This window comes from Aotus nancymaae, unplaced genomic scaffold (genome assembly GCF_030222135.1).
Source record: "Aotus nancymaae isolate 86718 unplaced genomic scaffold, 86718_ANA_hifiasm-v0.15.2.pri h1tg000008l, whole genome shotgun sequence".
Classification (NCBI taxonomy): domain Eukaryota; kingdom Metazoa; phylum Chordata; class Mammalia; order Primates; family Aotidae; genus Aotus; species Aotus nancymaae.
This window is the reverse complement of record NW_026988419.1, coordinates 4,146,300-4,158,999: the sequence shown is the minus strand read 5'-3', so window position 1 is coordinate 4,158,999 and position 12,700 is coordinate 4,146,300. Positions and strand designations below refer to the sequence as shown.

At 43.2% G+C, this 12,700-nt stretch overlaps 2 protein-coding genes across 4 annotated transcripts in view; one reads left to right on the top strand and one right to left on the bottom strand.

Annotated features, from left to right (window-relative positions):
• The window catches only part of SP110 (SP110 nuclear body protein), a 57,756-nt gene extending 47,420 nt beyond the window's left edge, over positions 1-10,336 (bottom strand). The window contains exons 1-6 of the mRNA XM_064372914.1: positions 10,239-10,336; positions 8,860-9,158; positions 7,978-8,139; positions 6,508-6,654; positions 3,705-3,852; positions 1,870-2,038 (exon numbers count right to left, since the gene is read on the bottom strand). Coding sequence (XP_064228984.1) covers positions 1,870-2,038; positions 3,705-3,852; positions 6,508-6,654; positions 7,978-7,997 — 484 coding nt within the window. The 5' untranslated portion in view covers positions 7,998-8,139; positions 8,860-9,158; positions 10,239-10,336. The remainder of the gene's footprint in view (positions 1-1,869; positions 2,039-3,704; positions 3,853-6,507; positions 6,655-7,977; positions 8,140-8,859; positions 9,159-10,238) is intronic.
• Positions 6,939-12,700, top strand: part of LOC105704694 (nuclear body protein SP140-like) — an 84,100-nt gene continuing 78,338 nt past the window's right edge. For 2 of the 3 annotated variants that reach the window (XM_064372913.1, XM_064372911.1), the window contains exons 1-3: positions 6,940-7,191; positions 8,035-8,156; positions 10,459-10,608. In XM_064372913.1, the coding sequence (XP_064228983.1) occupies positions 10,550-10,608 (59 nt within the window). In that variant the 5' untranslated portion in view covers positions 6,940-7,191; positions 8,035-8,156; positions 10,459-10,549. Of the gene's footprint in view, positions 7,192-8,034; positions 8,157-10,458; positions 10,609-12,700 lie in introns of all 3 variants that reach the window. The other variant, XM_064372912.1, reaches the window with a different exon arrangement.

Sequence of the window (12,700 nt, the reverse complement as noted above, 5' to 3'; positions counted from 1 at the left end):
AGAATTACTTGGGGAAGGGGATTTCTCAATACACGCCTTCCAACAGGATGGGGACATGGAGTTATTCATTGTCCCCCAGGTGCATAGAACTGATTCACTGTCATCATTATCCACGTGCGGCCCCTTTCTGTTTTATTTATCCAGTTTGGGCATTGCGATCTAAGCCCTGAACTAATGCCAAATGGTTTCACACATAAAGTTGGGTTTCAGTTTGTACCCAGGGATTTAATTGTCTTTAATTTTGGTGTCATATAATTTAGTCAATAATGAACATGCTACAGTTTTAAAAGAAGTCTTTGTTTTCATAAATAAATAGATCATACTTCCCCAAAGCAAATAAGAGAAAATAAAAATTCCTTAGCAGGATATATTAGGACATTCATATTCTGGTTTCTGCTCATTTCTGCAGAGTCAGCTTCTGTGCCTTCCATTATACCCTGTGGTCTGGCCACACCCAGCTTTCTCTCCCATCCACAATATCCCAGACCCTTGGCTTTCCACATGTATTCCCTTGCATGGCTAGTGCTGGGTTTCTCTTATGATTCTTCTCCATCATTTATTTCAGAAGTAAAATGATCTCAACCAGTGAATGGAGAAAGGAAAGTAACTTCAAATTTTGGAAAGGGATCCAGAACAAAATCATCAAGTTGAAGATCGTGGAAGATGACTGAAGCTCAGCCAGGTCAGGGGTGCATCAGTGTGTGGGTCCCCGTGCCTCTCAGATGTTCTTCGCGTTGCCTTTAAGGCCATGCCTCTCCTAATGTTGCCAGGATCCTGCCAGGACAGTGGGCCCTCTGTAGCTGCCCCTGCGTGTAGGTGGACTTGCCCCTTTCACTGTCCCTTTAGCTCAAGAAATTATCTGCCCCTTTGGGGGGAACCCTTTAGTGGTGAACTGTCAGAGAGGAAAGGAGGAACTGTCAACAATGGTGATTCCACTAAAGAAAATATCATAATCCAGCGTGGGCCAGTGGCCCTTCCCTTGTTGTTCTGAGGCAAGTGAACATATGCTTTGTCCACACTGTTTTTCTTCCAACCTAAAATGACTTCACTGCCTGCTCTTTTACCCTGGCTGCTTTCTTCCCAGCTCTGCCACTGTTCTTTTTCCTACTCCTTTATTTATCCAGTCTCTTTTCTTTCTCCATGTGCTTCATGCTCCACTCTTTCTCAGACCCTCTCCTTCTGTGGCTGTGTCTGCAACTCCCTCCCTTTCTCTGTAGCTACCTTTCTTCCCTTCTCTAGCGTTACTGTATGTCTTCCAGCTGTCCTTGTTTAGACTAGTGGTTAAAATTTCAGGCCCTGGTGTTGGGAGACCCAGGACTCTTGCTCTGCTTCTTAACAGACAACAGACAATTAATTTTGAGAAAATTACCTCTGGGCTTTAATTTCTCTGTCTGTAAAATGGAGACAAAAATGACTTCACAGGGTTGCTTTAAAGATGACATGAGATAATCAAATAAAGTATTTGCGAAAATGCAATAAGAAAAAGATACTTATTATCCATCCTTATTCATTTTTCTTCCTCCCTGGCTGACCTTGTCCTTCCACCAGACCTGGTCTCTGTAACTTTGCATTTCTGTCACCTTATGCATTCCCTATAGATTGTCCAGTATACCAAATTGTATGATTTTTTTCCAAATTCATAGAACATGCAAAAAATGTTTATGCCCTCTAGAAATTCATCTTAGAGAGCTGGGGTCAGCTTTAGCAAGGGGCTGCCCCTGCAGCCGTACCAATGAAAGAAAATGGGTCTATTCCTTTCCAAAGAGAAAGCTGGGGATTAATGTGCATATTCCACAGGGCTAGAAGTAGACCCAGACTTTTACCATAGCAACTTTTTAAATGCAAAAAGCACTTGAGAAATCTCATTACCACGTTTGAAGCTTCTGTAAATCGTCACCAGATTGGGATATTCACGCAGGTTAATTTGACTGAACAATGTCACCAGAAGAGACAGGTTAAAAGTCCTCTCCAGTTGGGTGAGAATGTTGTGCACCACTTTGGATACAGGGACCAAATTTCTACAGGCTTCCAGAGATTCCTTAGAAAATGGAGTGAAGGTTTGTTATCAACGATTACAAAATTGAATGGGAAGTTATACATTTGTGATCTTCCAAGTTTTAAGAAAGCTACTTTACTCTTTTAAGAAGAAATTTAACATAAAATGTAGAGTCACAGTTTCTAAGGTAGAGCAGTCACAGTTTTACATGCTTATTTTTGAAACTTTACACTTATTTGGATGACTAGTGACAAAAATAAATAATTTAGCTTTCTTTAAAGTAAGTCTATATTCTGAATCCACATTTCAGGCACATTTGAGACAAGAGAGAAATTTTAAGAAAGGAAAGTGGAATTAAAGGATGCTGCTATGTAACTGATTATTTAAGGCTCTGGGAAGGATACTTGAGCAATGGTTCTAGTGATGGTCACAGAGGCAATTCTGTTGATTGCATGTTAGCCTCTGTGCTCTCTCTGTGTGTCTCTCAAACTTGAGATGGCTTGAATGGATTCCAGCCACAGGGAAGTCACCCAGAGAATTTTCCTTGCTGAGAGGATGGACAAAAGGAGAAATGTGGCAAAAGAGAATTGATGGCAAATGTTCATTGAACACCTACTATGCTCAATCGGCAAGTCTTTAGATACACAGCACTGAATAAGACCAACATGGAGCTGCCCATGTTTGAGGGGCGGGGTAGGCACTGTCAGGTGGAGAAGATGGGCATTAAACAATAAACACAAATAAATATCCATTTACAATTAAGAGTAGTGTTATGGAGGGAAAGCATAGATTGCGATGGAACCAAATAACTAAGCGGTCTTAATGAGATGAGTGGGTCAAGGAGACATCTCTGAGGAGTACTATCTCATCTGTGATCTGAAGAGGGAGTTGGGTCCACCAGGCTAAGACTAGGGGGAGATTGCTGGCACTTCCCTGAGTCTAGGGCTCAATAAATGCTTTTAAAACCCAAATTGTGTAAAAATGGGTCCACTTTTGTTCACATAGCATATCTCCCAGTGCCTGCCTGTCTCACATCAGAATGCACTGTGAGCAATATAAGCTGTTATAAATTAGGATGATGCCTGTAGTAAGTTGAATGGTGCCCGCCTCAGCCAAGACATATGGATCTAGAATCTGTGAATGTGAACTTATTTGGAAAAAGTGTCTTTGCAGTTGTAATTAAGTTAAGGATCTTGAGACAAAATCATCTTTGATCAGGGTGACCCTAAATCCAAGTGTTCAAAGGAGATTAGGTAGAAGACTCAAAAGAGAGGTGATGTAGAGATGGAAACAGATTAGAGTGATGCGTCACATCTACAAGGCAAGGAACACCAGGGATTTTTCAGCAGCCACCAGAAGCTAGGGGATAGGCAGGGATCAAATTCTCCTCAAGGCCTCTAGAAGGAACCAACCCTGTCAACACCTTGGGTTTGGACTTCTGGCCTCCACAACTGAGAGAATATATTTCTGTTGTTTTCAGCCACCTGGTTTGCAGTCATTGTCACAGCAGTCCTTATGACACCCTAGAAACCAATATAGCCCTTAAGACACCCTCTCTCCTAATCACCCCCACCTTCCGAGATAATGAACATGCCCAGGCTGGGCCTTCCAAACTCTAGAGGCCCTGGTGGTTTGTGGTTTGAGACTTCAATAATTGGGTGTACTTGGTCGGGGCTGGGCTCCCATGGAAGGGTCCAACAGGACTCACCATGTACATTCTCTGAGTGATGAAGGAGTTGTCTAGGAGACCTTCAAAGAAGGGAAATGGCTTGTGTATGGCATAGGCGATCCTCAGCTTCTGGTACATGAAGTGCTGAAAAAGAGCCTCTTCCATGGCTCTTGTCACGGTGAACATCCTACAGAAAAAGGTATGATAAAAAATAGAAGCAAAGGCCAGGTGTGGTGCTCATGCCTGTAATCCCAGCACTTTGGGAGGCTGAGATGGGCAGATTATGAGGTCAAGAGATCAAGACCATCCTGGCCAATATGTTGAAACCCCATCTCCACTAAAAATACAAAAATTATCTGGGCATGGATGGTGCGCACCTGTAGTCCCAGCTATTGGGGAGGCTGAGGCAGCAGAATCGCTTGAACCAAGGAGATGAGGTTGCAATGAGCTGAGACTGTGCCACTGTACTCCAGCCTGGGTGACAGAGCAAGATTCCATCTCAAAACAAACAAACAAACGAATAAAATAGAAGCAAAGACCTTGAGGAGTGTGGGGAGCTTCTCTTTGCATTAAATGGGCAGATCTGAAGTAGGCATTCTGGTCCCAAAGGCATCCTTAGTAGCCTGCAAGGCAATGTCTGCCTAAAAGCCTCATGGGTATTGGAAATAATGACAATTCCTAGCAATAATGGAGGCTGAGAGTGACTGAAAATATATTGACAGAATCCCAAGGGGCTGCAGGTAAACATAAGGCAGATATTAAAAGTAGCTGGTATTTATAGAGTGTTTCCTCTATGAATATCATTTAAACCACTCCCAATCTTCAACACAAATGGGCCAAGCATAAATAAAAGCATGAGGGCTGAGAAGCATACTTAGTAAAAGTGACTTAACTGTCTTGTTCAATGCAAAAATTTCATAACTCAGACATGTGCCTTTCCCAAACCCATGCAACATCTATTAAAGATTGGCCATTTATGGACCATGAGAAGATATCATTAGGTTATAATGGGCAGAAAATTTACAAATGACATTCTTGACAAATTGTCAAGAAAAGGAAATCACTAACAAAACAATCAATGGACTTGAGATTTTTAAAAGAACAAAACAAACATAGATTACATTTTTTCCAACTTCATTTCATGTTGGAACAGAAATTAAATTGTAATTAACAACTGTTTCCAGGGATTTAATCCCAGTGGGAGATGAAGCACCCTAAGTCTCTTTCTCCTCATTCCCAATTTTTTTTTAACTTGGCAGAAAAAAATCATGAAAAGAATAATCTGCAATAGCACTGGAAAACCAGAAAAGATGCTATTGAGAGGCAGTGGTGGGGAAGAAGTTTTGGAAGACAGAGAACAAATAGGAGAGAAATCTACTATTCACAATATACCTAGGGGTAGGAGATAGTGCAAAGATCAGTGCAGAGTCAGAGAAAGTCAGAATGAATATATACTAAGAAGAGGAAGGGGTCTTGGGGCTCCTTTTAGGACAATTCATTATACAGCAGTGCTCAGAACAGGAAGTCTGAAGCTTCCTCATTCTTCATCTGTCATGAGTCCCAAAGACGAAAGGGAGGCACAGAGAGATTAAGAAACTCACCCAAGGTATTCAGTGGCAAAGTAGAGCTTGTCTGACTCTAACATCCTGTTTCTCTCTATGCAAGATACTACATCTCATCAATGACTGTTCAGATTTTTATTATGTAAAGAGATTTTGCAAACAAATAAGCAAAAGACAAACATCCAACTAGAAAAAAAAAGCAAAATACATGAACAGGAAGTGATAAAAGAATAATCCAAATGTACAATGAATATATAAAAAGCATGTTAACTAGCTAGTAGAAAGTATAAATGAAGGCTGGACACAGTGAGTCATGCCTGTAATCCCAGCACTTTGGGAGGCCAAGGCAGGCGGATCACCTGAGGTCAGGAGTTCGAGACCAGCCTGGCCAACATGGTGAAATCCTGTCTCTACTAAAAATACAAAAATTAGCTGGGTGGGGGGGCACATGCCTGTAGTCCCAGCTACTCAGGAGGCTGAGGCAGGAGAATCTCTTGAACCTGGAAGGTGGAGGTTGCAGTGATCTGAGATGGTGCCACCGCACTCCACTCTGGGCAACAGAGTGAGACTCCATCTCAAAACAAACAAAAAAACCCCAAAACAAAACAAAACAAAACAAAAAACTCCAACGTGTAAATGAAGACAGTTTGATAACATATTTGTCTATCAAATTGGTCAAGGTAGAAAATAATGGCAATAATTCCAGACACTGTGAGTGGGAAGGTAAACAGGTCCCAATGTTCTGGAGGCTGATTTTGTAATCAGTGTCAAATGCCCTAACATTTGATTATTTCCTTGAAACAAATTACAGAATTCCTTTGAATTCTCACTTCTAATAATTTATTTCAAGGAAATAATCATGAATCTGTTTAAAGAAATATATAAAACGTTCATGATACACTGGAGAGGAAATTAAATGTACTCTCATGTTTTCCTTTTCCACCAGCTTCCCAAGGACCTCTAGTCATTTACACAATGGATAACAGATGAGCCGCTACTGCGGGCAGGGTAGGATCAGAGCTGAGGGGAGGGTAGAGGGCAAATCTCGGTTCCATTCACAGTAACAGGCTAGACCCTACGGAGAAAAAAAGAGTTGCTGTCAGTTTTCCCTCCATGGTCCTCCTTTTAACAGTCTCCTAATAAGTACCACGTGCCTGAGCTCTGAGAGCTCCTCAGAGTTGAAATAGTTGAACTCCACCCTGCAGCTGCTGCCAGGAAGTTAATTATAAAAGCTGTAGTCACCAAGAGCGAGGAATAAAGCAGCAAAGACAGAAACTCACCTGGACGCTGGGCTGCTTGTTCCTGCCGTTTTCCAGGTTTCAGGGGCTGGGCCAGGGATCACTCCTGTAAGGCCGGGAGATATACGGGGAGATGCCAGCAGGCAAAACAGGAAGTCTGTGCTTTGATACACGCAATAAGGGGCCAGTCTTCAGAGAAAAGAAAAGTGAAACTGTTTGGAGTTTCCCAAGCAGGAAGCTGAAGGCAGGTCGGTGCCTGCAGCCTCTCTCCACTTTCTCAGGGGCACTTGTGAGGCTCCCAGGGCCAAGACAGTTGGGGTTTGGGGGAGGGCATGTTGCCAGTTGGGATCGGCCCAGAGAGAGGGGCATGGGAGGAGGGGGCATAGGGGTCCAGCCCCAGCAGCAATGGGAACTGGGAACCCACCGTCCAACTGCTTCCCTACCTGCATCGATTTTCCCATGACTTATCCTTATTCTGTACATTTTAGGGTGATGAAAACTTTCTCAAATTGGATTGCAGTGATGTTTACATAACTGAATAAATTTGCTGGAAATTATCAAACTTCAACAACACAAAAAAACAAAGGGAATGTGCCAGAAATGCCTAGAATTTGTCAGGATAAGATTATTACACGAAGAAATTGAAATGAAAGGGAGCCTGCACATGAACTGGAATTGCGCAGGGGCAGGCAGACCTCCAGGCAGAAAAGTGGCTGAGAGCGGCAGGTAGGTGGGAGTCAGGAGTCCGAGGCAGAGCTGGGGCCTGCTGACTCCAGAGCAGCAACTCAAGGGCTGGCTGGCTGGCTGGAAGGGACACCCCTTCTCATGCCCCTTTTAAAGATCCCTAATGTACATTGGCTTGTGGGGCTTATGAAAAGTCCTCTAAACTATTGGCCAGGCACAGTGGCTCATGCCTGTAGCTTAGCTAGCACTTTGGGAAGCCGAGGTGGGTGGATCACAAGGTGAAGAGATCGAGACCATCCTGGTCAACATGGTGAAACCCCGTCTCTACTGAAAATACAAAAAAAAAAAAAATTAGCTGAGCATAGTGGCGCATGCCTGTAATCCCAGTTACTCAGGAGGCTGAGGCAGGGGAATTGCCTGAACCCAGGAGGTGGAGGTTGCGGTGAGCCGAGATCGCGCCATTGCACTCCAGCCTGGGTAACAAGAGCGAAACTCCGTCTCAAAAAAAAAAAAAAAAAAAATTAATTGGGCATGGTGGCACACACCTGTGGTCCCCGCTGCCGGGGAGACAGAGGTTGAACCCGGGAGGCCAAGTCTCCAGTGATGGGTGACAGAGTGAGACTCTGTCTCAAAAAAAAAAAAAAAAAAAGACATAGACCATTTCTGTTCCTGTGCCCTTTGCAGATAATTCCCTCCTTAAGGCCAACACCAGGTAACCACTGATCTGTTTTCTATCACTAAAGATTAGTTTTGTCTATATTAAAGTTTGTTATTTATCGGTAAAAGCACATGAAATGCACTTTTTGGTGTATGGGTTTTTTTCCTCACATCACGCTTTTGAGATTCATCCTTGTTGTGGGTCAGTAATTTATTCTTCTTCAGCAGGTGTGCTGGCCACCAAGCTCTTGCTCATTCTGTCTGATCAGCATGATGTCACCAAATGTAATCAATCATTCTATGGGATGTCCAGGTGATCCAGATACCTTTCAACTATATTATGACAAAGGGTAAGTGAGTTAATATAACCTGCCTAGACTGCCTATTTTCTTAGCCTAGTCCTCTGGCTTTCCCATACATTCTGTGAGCTACCCAATGTAGTTCTAAGAAATTGACTTTCTGCCTGAGTTAGCCAGAGTTGGTTTGGGTTACTTTTGCTCCCAAATCCTGACTGATAAAAAAATTGGGTAGCAGAGGTTGAATTATAGGCAAGAGATATTCAAGGAAAAATGATCAATCTGGGATTGATTATCTGACATAATTGGACATAAAAGCAGTGAACATCCCCATCAGCATTCAAAGTCAGGAATTAGGAGTCATGAGCAAGCAGGGGTGAGTTGGCAAATTAAATCACAGCACTGGATTGTGGTTACGACTCTACAATTCATTTCCTGAATTCCAGGTGTTAGATTCTAGCATACTTAGCGAAATGAAGAGAAATCTTTCAGGTAGAATGAAAGCATTCTTTTACCTTTGGGAAGTATCACCTACTTGCCCTAAATCTGGATGGGGGAAGACAGACAGGAAGCAGGCTGGAGCCTTCTGGCCCCACAGGTCACATGGCAGTAAAGGAAGACATTGGGAACCAGGGATGGTCTGATGGTCCTACACATGCCTGGCCCAGGCATCCCTTACCCAGGAGAGGTTCTGTAGTGAGCATAGGGAAAAACAAGACGAATGGGAAATAGAATGGAAATTCCAGGCTGTCCTTACCTGAGTTAATGCATGGCGTTGCAGAGCAGGGCTTTCTAGTAGCAGCAGTATCTCTGAAGTCCCAATCTTACCACCAGTCAGCTGAGGAACACTAATGGTCTTGTGCTTATAAGCAAAAGAAGCTGGCAGATTTTCAAAAATGCCCAGTTCACTGGTGTCCTGGGCCTGCCTGCTGCCTACAGGCAGAGAGAAGAGAGAGGGGGGTGCTGGAGCAGCTGGTATTATCTGTGCCAGGCCTTGTTGGAGTCCCATGGGACAGCTGTGTCCAAAAGAGGCCCAGCTTACTAGCCTTTCTTGTCCTAGAGAGGGAGTGAGGGAGGGGGAGAGAGAGAGAGAGAGAGAGAGAGAGACTGAAAACCAGACATGTGCAAGATCTGGTAGTCACAGTGACCCTGCCTGCCTACTGGAAAAGGTGTCCTCATCAGTGTTCTGGAGTCTGTCCCGACCAGATTGGTGTTTGTTCCTTTGGTAGAAAGCAAGCATAAGTGGGGAGCGGGTAGAAATTTCTTGCCCTCTATATTTTGCAAACTTTTGTATGCAGATTTCCTTACATATGTGTAATGAGCCAGAAAAAGTAGGATTCGTGGGCAGATGTTTTGGAAAAATATTACTTTGCCTCTGGCTTTTCAATCTTCACCACTGCTCTGTCGCTGGCCCTGGGTTCTGCCCACACCCTGGCTCCCATTAGCCCTCTGTCTTTGACCCATTATTCTGCCTGGATTTCAAGTCCTGAGGTTTTATTTATTATATTTGTTCTTTGCTCCCATTTGTTTATCACTTGACTTTATGCTGATACAGTGTGTTTTTGTAAATTATTTAAAATCCTTTACAGAATGAGGGTTGGGTATAAGTGAGAAATTGAGTACAAACATAAATGTCATACAGCTATCCTCCAGTATCATATTGTCATTGAAGGTCTAATCTCAGCTCCACATCCCTTCCCTGTCCAGTGAAAAGGCTGTCACTTTCCTCAAGATTTCAGTGAAATGCTGGAAGCTCATTTTTTTTCCCTATTACCCCTGGCTGCAGTTGTAAAGTACCCATGTATTTGAGAAAACTTAGAATTGCACTTCTTGCTCAACCTCAGCACTTGCCTTTGGCTGGAGGAGTTGAGAGAGCTGTCTCTTACCTCTGTCTGCTTTCAAGGAGTGCTAAGGACATCTCCCTCACTTTATAACGCACGGTATTTCAGTTCTCTCTAGGGCCATCTCCAAACACTGGGCCTAACTCATCCAGCCCAGGCTCACCAAAGTGCATGGCTAGCCCTGGAGCCTGACTGAAGATTTGAAACACCTGCTCTTCACTTGTCCTTCTCAGCCACCTCAGCAAGGGGTAGGGACAAACGTGGAGTTTGCTTCCTCCTCATGATGCCACCTTACCTCAAGACAACTTTGATCTGCTTGAGTGGAACGACTTTTTCACCCTCTTTCCTTGGCAGGAACAAACGACCCCATCTTCCGTAGCCTCTTGGGGCTGGCTCCGCTCCTCCTCCCTTGACTGCAATACCTAACGGTGATTGGGTGGAGAGAGGACTGTAGAGCTGGCGCACCCAGGTCAGGTGGTTAGACAGTTTCACTTTTCTTCTCTTCTTTGGCCCAGCCACAAGGGGCAGCTGGCAGTTTCACCTCAGAGCTGCAGGAAGGGACAGCGGCAGTGAAAATCAAATCGGGTGTGATCCTAGGCTGAGTTCATGGCCCAGCGGGGCCAGCAGAGGCAGATGGCAAGTGGAGGCAGCGATCTCAACTTCAGGTGGGTCATCATCTCCTTTCCTGTCTGGCCTTCAGCTCTGGTAGGGTTCCCATTCACACTTGTTACTTAATGTCTACCCAGCTTCACTCTACAGTTATACAATAGAATGAGGTTACAAATAAATAACAAAGCAATCAGATTTTTTAAATTGCAGGGATTGGCTGTTGGAGAAACTCAAGGGTGCTCTGACTCATGTGGTCTTCCTATTTCCTTACATCTGTGAATGGCTGGACTGGAGCTGTTTGAACATCATGCGCCTTCTGAGGCTTTGCTGTAGGATTGGATGATTACCCGTGATCTCTGAACCCTCTCCTCTCCCCCAGGCCTCCTTTATCCCTACCCCAAAAGACAACTCTGTCTAAAAAAGATCTTTTTAGAAGAATTAAAATCCAAATACCTGTCTGTTGTCACACATTCCAGGCTGTGTAGCTGGGGACCAGTTCTGCTCTGAGCCCATTTATGTGGCTCTTAGCCCTAGAATCAGTTCAGGATCTCCGCATACTTGGTAGGAGGAAGTAAAAGCAGATGAGACCCAAGAAAAAATGCCAGCAGGTAGAGAGGGAGTGCTGCTTCTGCTATTTTTATTTTTCTGTTCTGGTATGTTTTACATATCTGGTCAGAGAAGACTGGAAATAATCATTAAAAAATATAAGACAAGACCAGCCTGGCCAACATGGAGAAAACTAAAAATACAAAATTAGCCAGGCATGGTGGCACATGCCTGTAATCCCAGCTACTCAGGAGGCTGTGAGGCAGGACAATCGCTTGAACCAGGGAGGCAAAGGTTGCGGTGAGCCGAGATTGCACCACTGCACTCCAGCCTCGGCAACAAAAACAAAACTCTGTCTGAAAAAATAAATAAATAAAACAAGTATGTCAATACAGTCATTCTTTCTTATCTGTGGATTCTATATCCATGAATCTAACCAACCATGAATGCAAAATATTTTTTAAAAATTAAAAACATTAATAACAATAAAAAGTAACATAAAAATCTAAAATACAGTCTATTTGGCATTTACATTGTATTAGGTATTTTAAGTAATCTAGAGATGATTTAAAATATACAGGAGGATGTGCATAGGTTCCATGCCAATACTACACCTTTTATATCAGGGACTTGAGCATTCATGGATTTTGGTATCCATAGAGGGTCCTGGAACCCATTCCCCCCAGATACCAAGGGATGACTTGATTGACATTCTTGATAAAAATGAAAACAATGTATGAAATGTAAAAGTGTATGGAAACTTGTCTAATTGGGACTCTGTGCCAAGGCTACTTCTGGCACTGGTACAGCCCCAAGAAAGCAACAGTTTTTGCTGCCACCAGCAGCAGTGGTGGCACCAGGCTGGCTTTCAGTGCCCAGGGCCACCACTCCCAGGCAGGCATCCCAGTCATCTCTCTTTCACTTGCTCTCTAGCAAAGGGAAGATGAGCCAGTAGAACTCAAAGTCCAGCCAGCCTATGGTCACCAAGCAGGAAAAAGATAGCACCAAGAGGTGACAATGGGGTAATGCTGACCTCAGAGAATGAGTTAAGACGTGTTGCCTCTGCTTTTATTTTTGGAAGAAATTGGGGAGAATGATGTCATTTCTTCTCTAAATGTCTGGTAGGATTAGCTAGTAATACCATCTGGGTCTAGGACTTGCCTTTCTGGAGGGCTATTAATTATTGATTTGGATTTCTTTAATAGATATAGGCCTATTCAGACAATCTATCTCTTGTGCAAGTTTTAGTTATTTTGCCTTTTAAAGAATTTGTTCATTTCATCTGTTACCAAATTTGTAGGTGTAGAGTCCATAGTTTTCCTTTATTACCTTTTCATTGTTGATGGAAATCACAGTGATGACCCGTCTTTCATTCTGATAATTTCTGTCTTCTCTATTTTTTTCTCTGTTAGCCTGGCTAGAGGTTTATTAATTTTATCAGCCTTTTCAAAGAATCAGCTTTTGGTTTCATTGAGTTTCTCTAATGTTTTCCTGCTTCAGTTTCATTAATTTCCACTTTAATTTTTATTATTTATTTTCTGCTCGCATCAGAGGCTTAAATTGCTCTTTTATTTCTCTACTTTCCTCAGATGAAAACTTTTG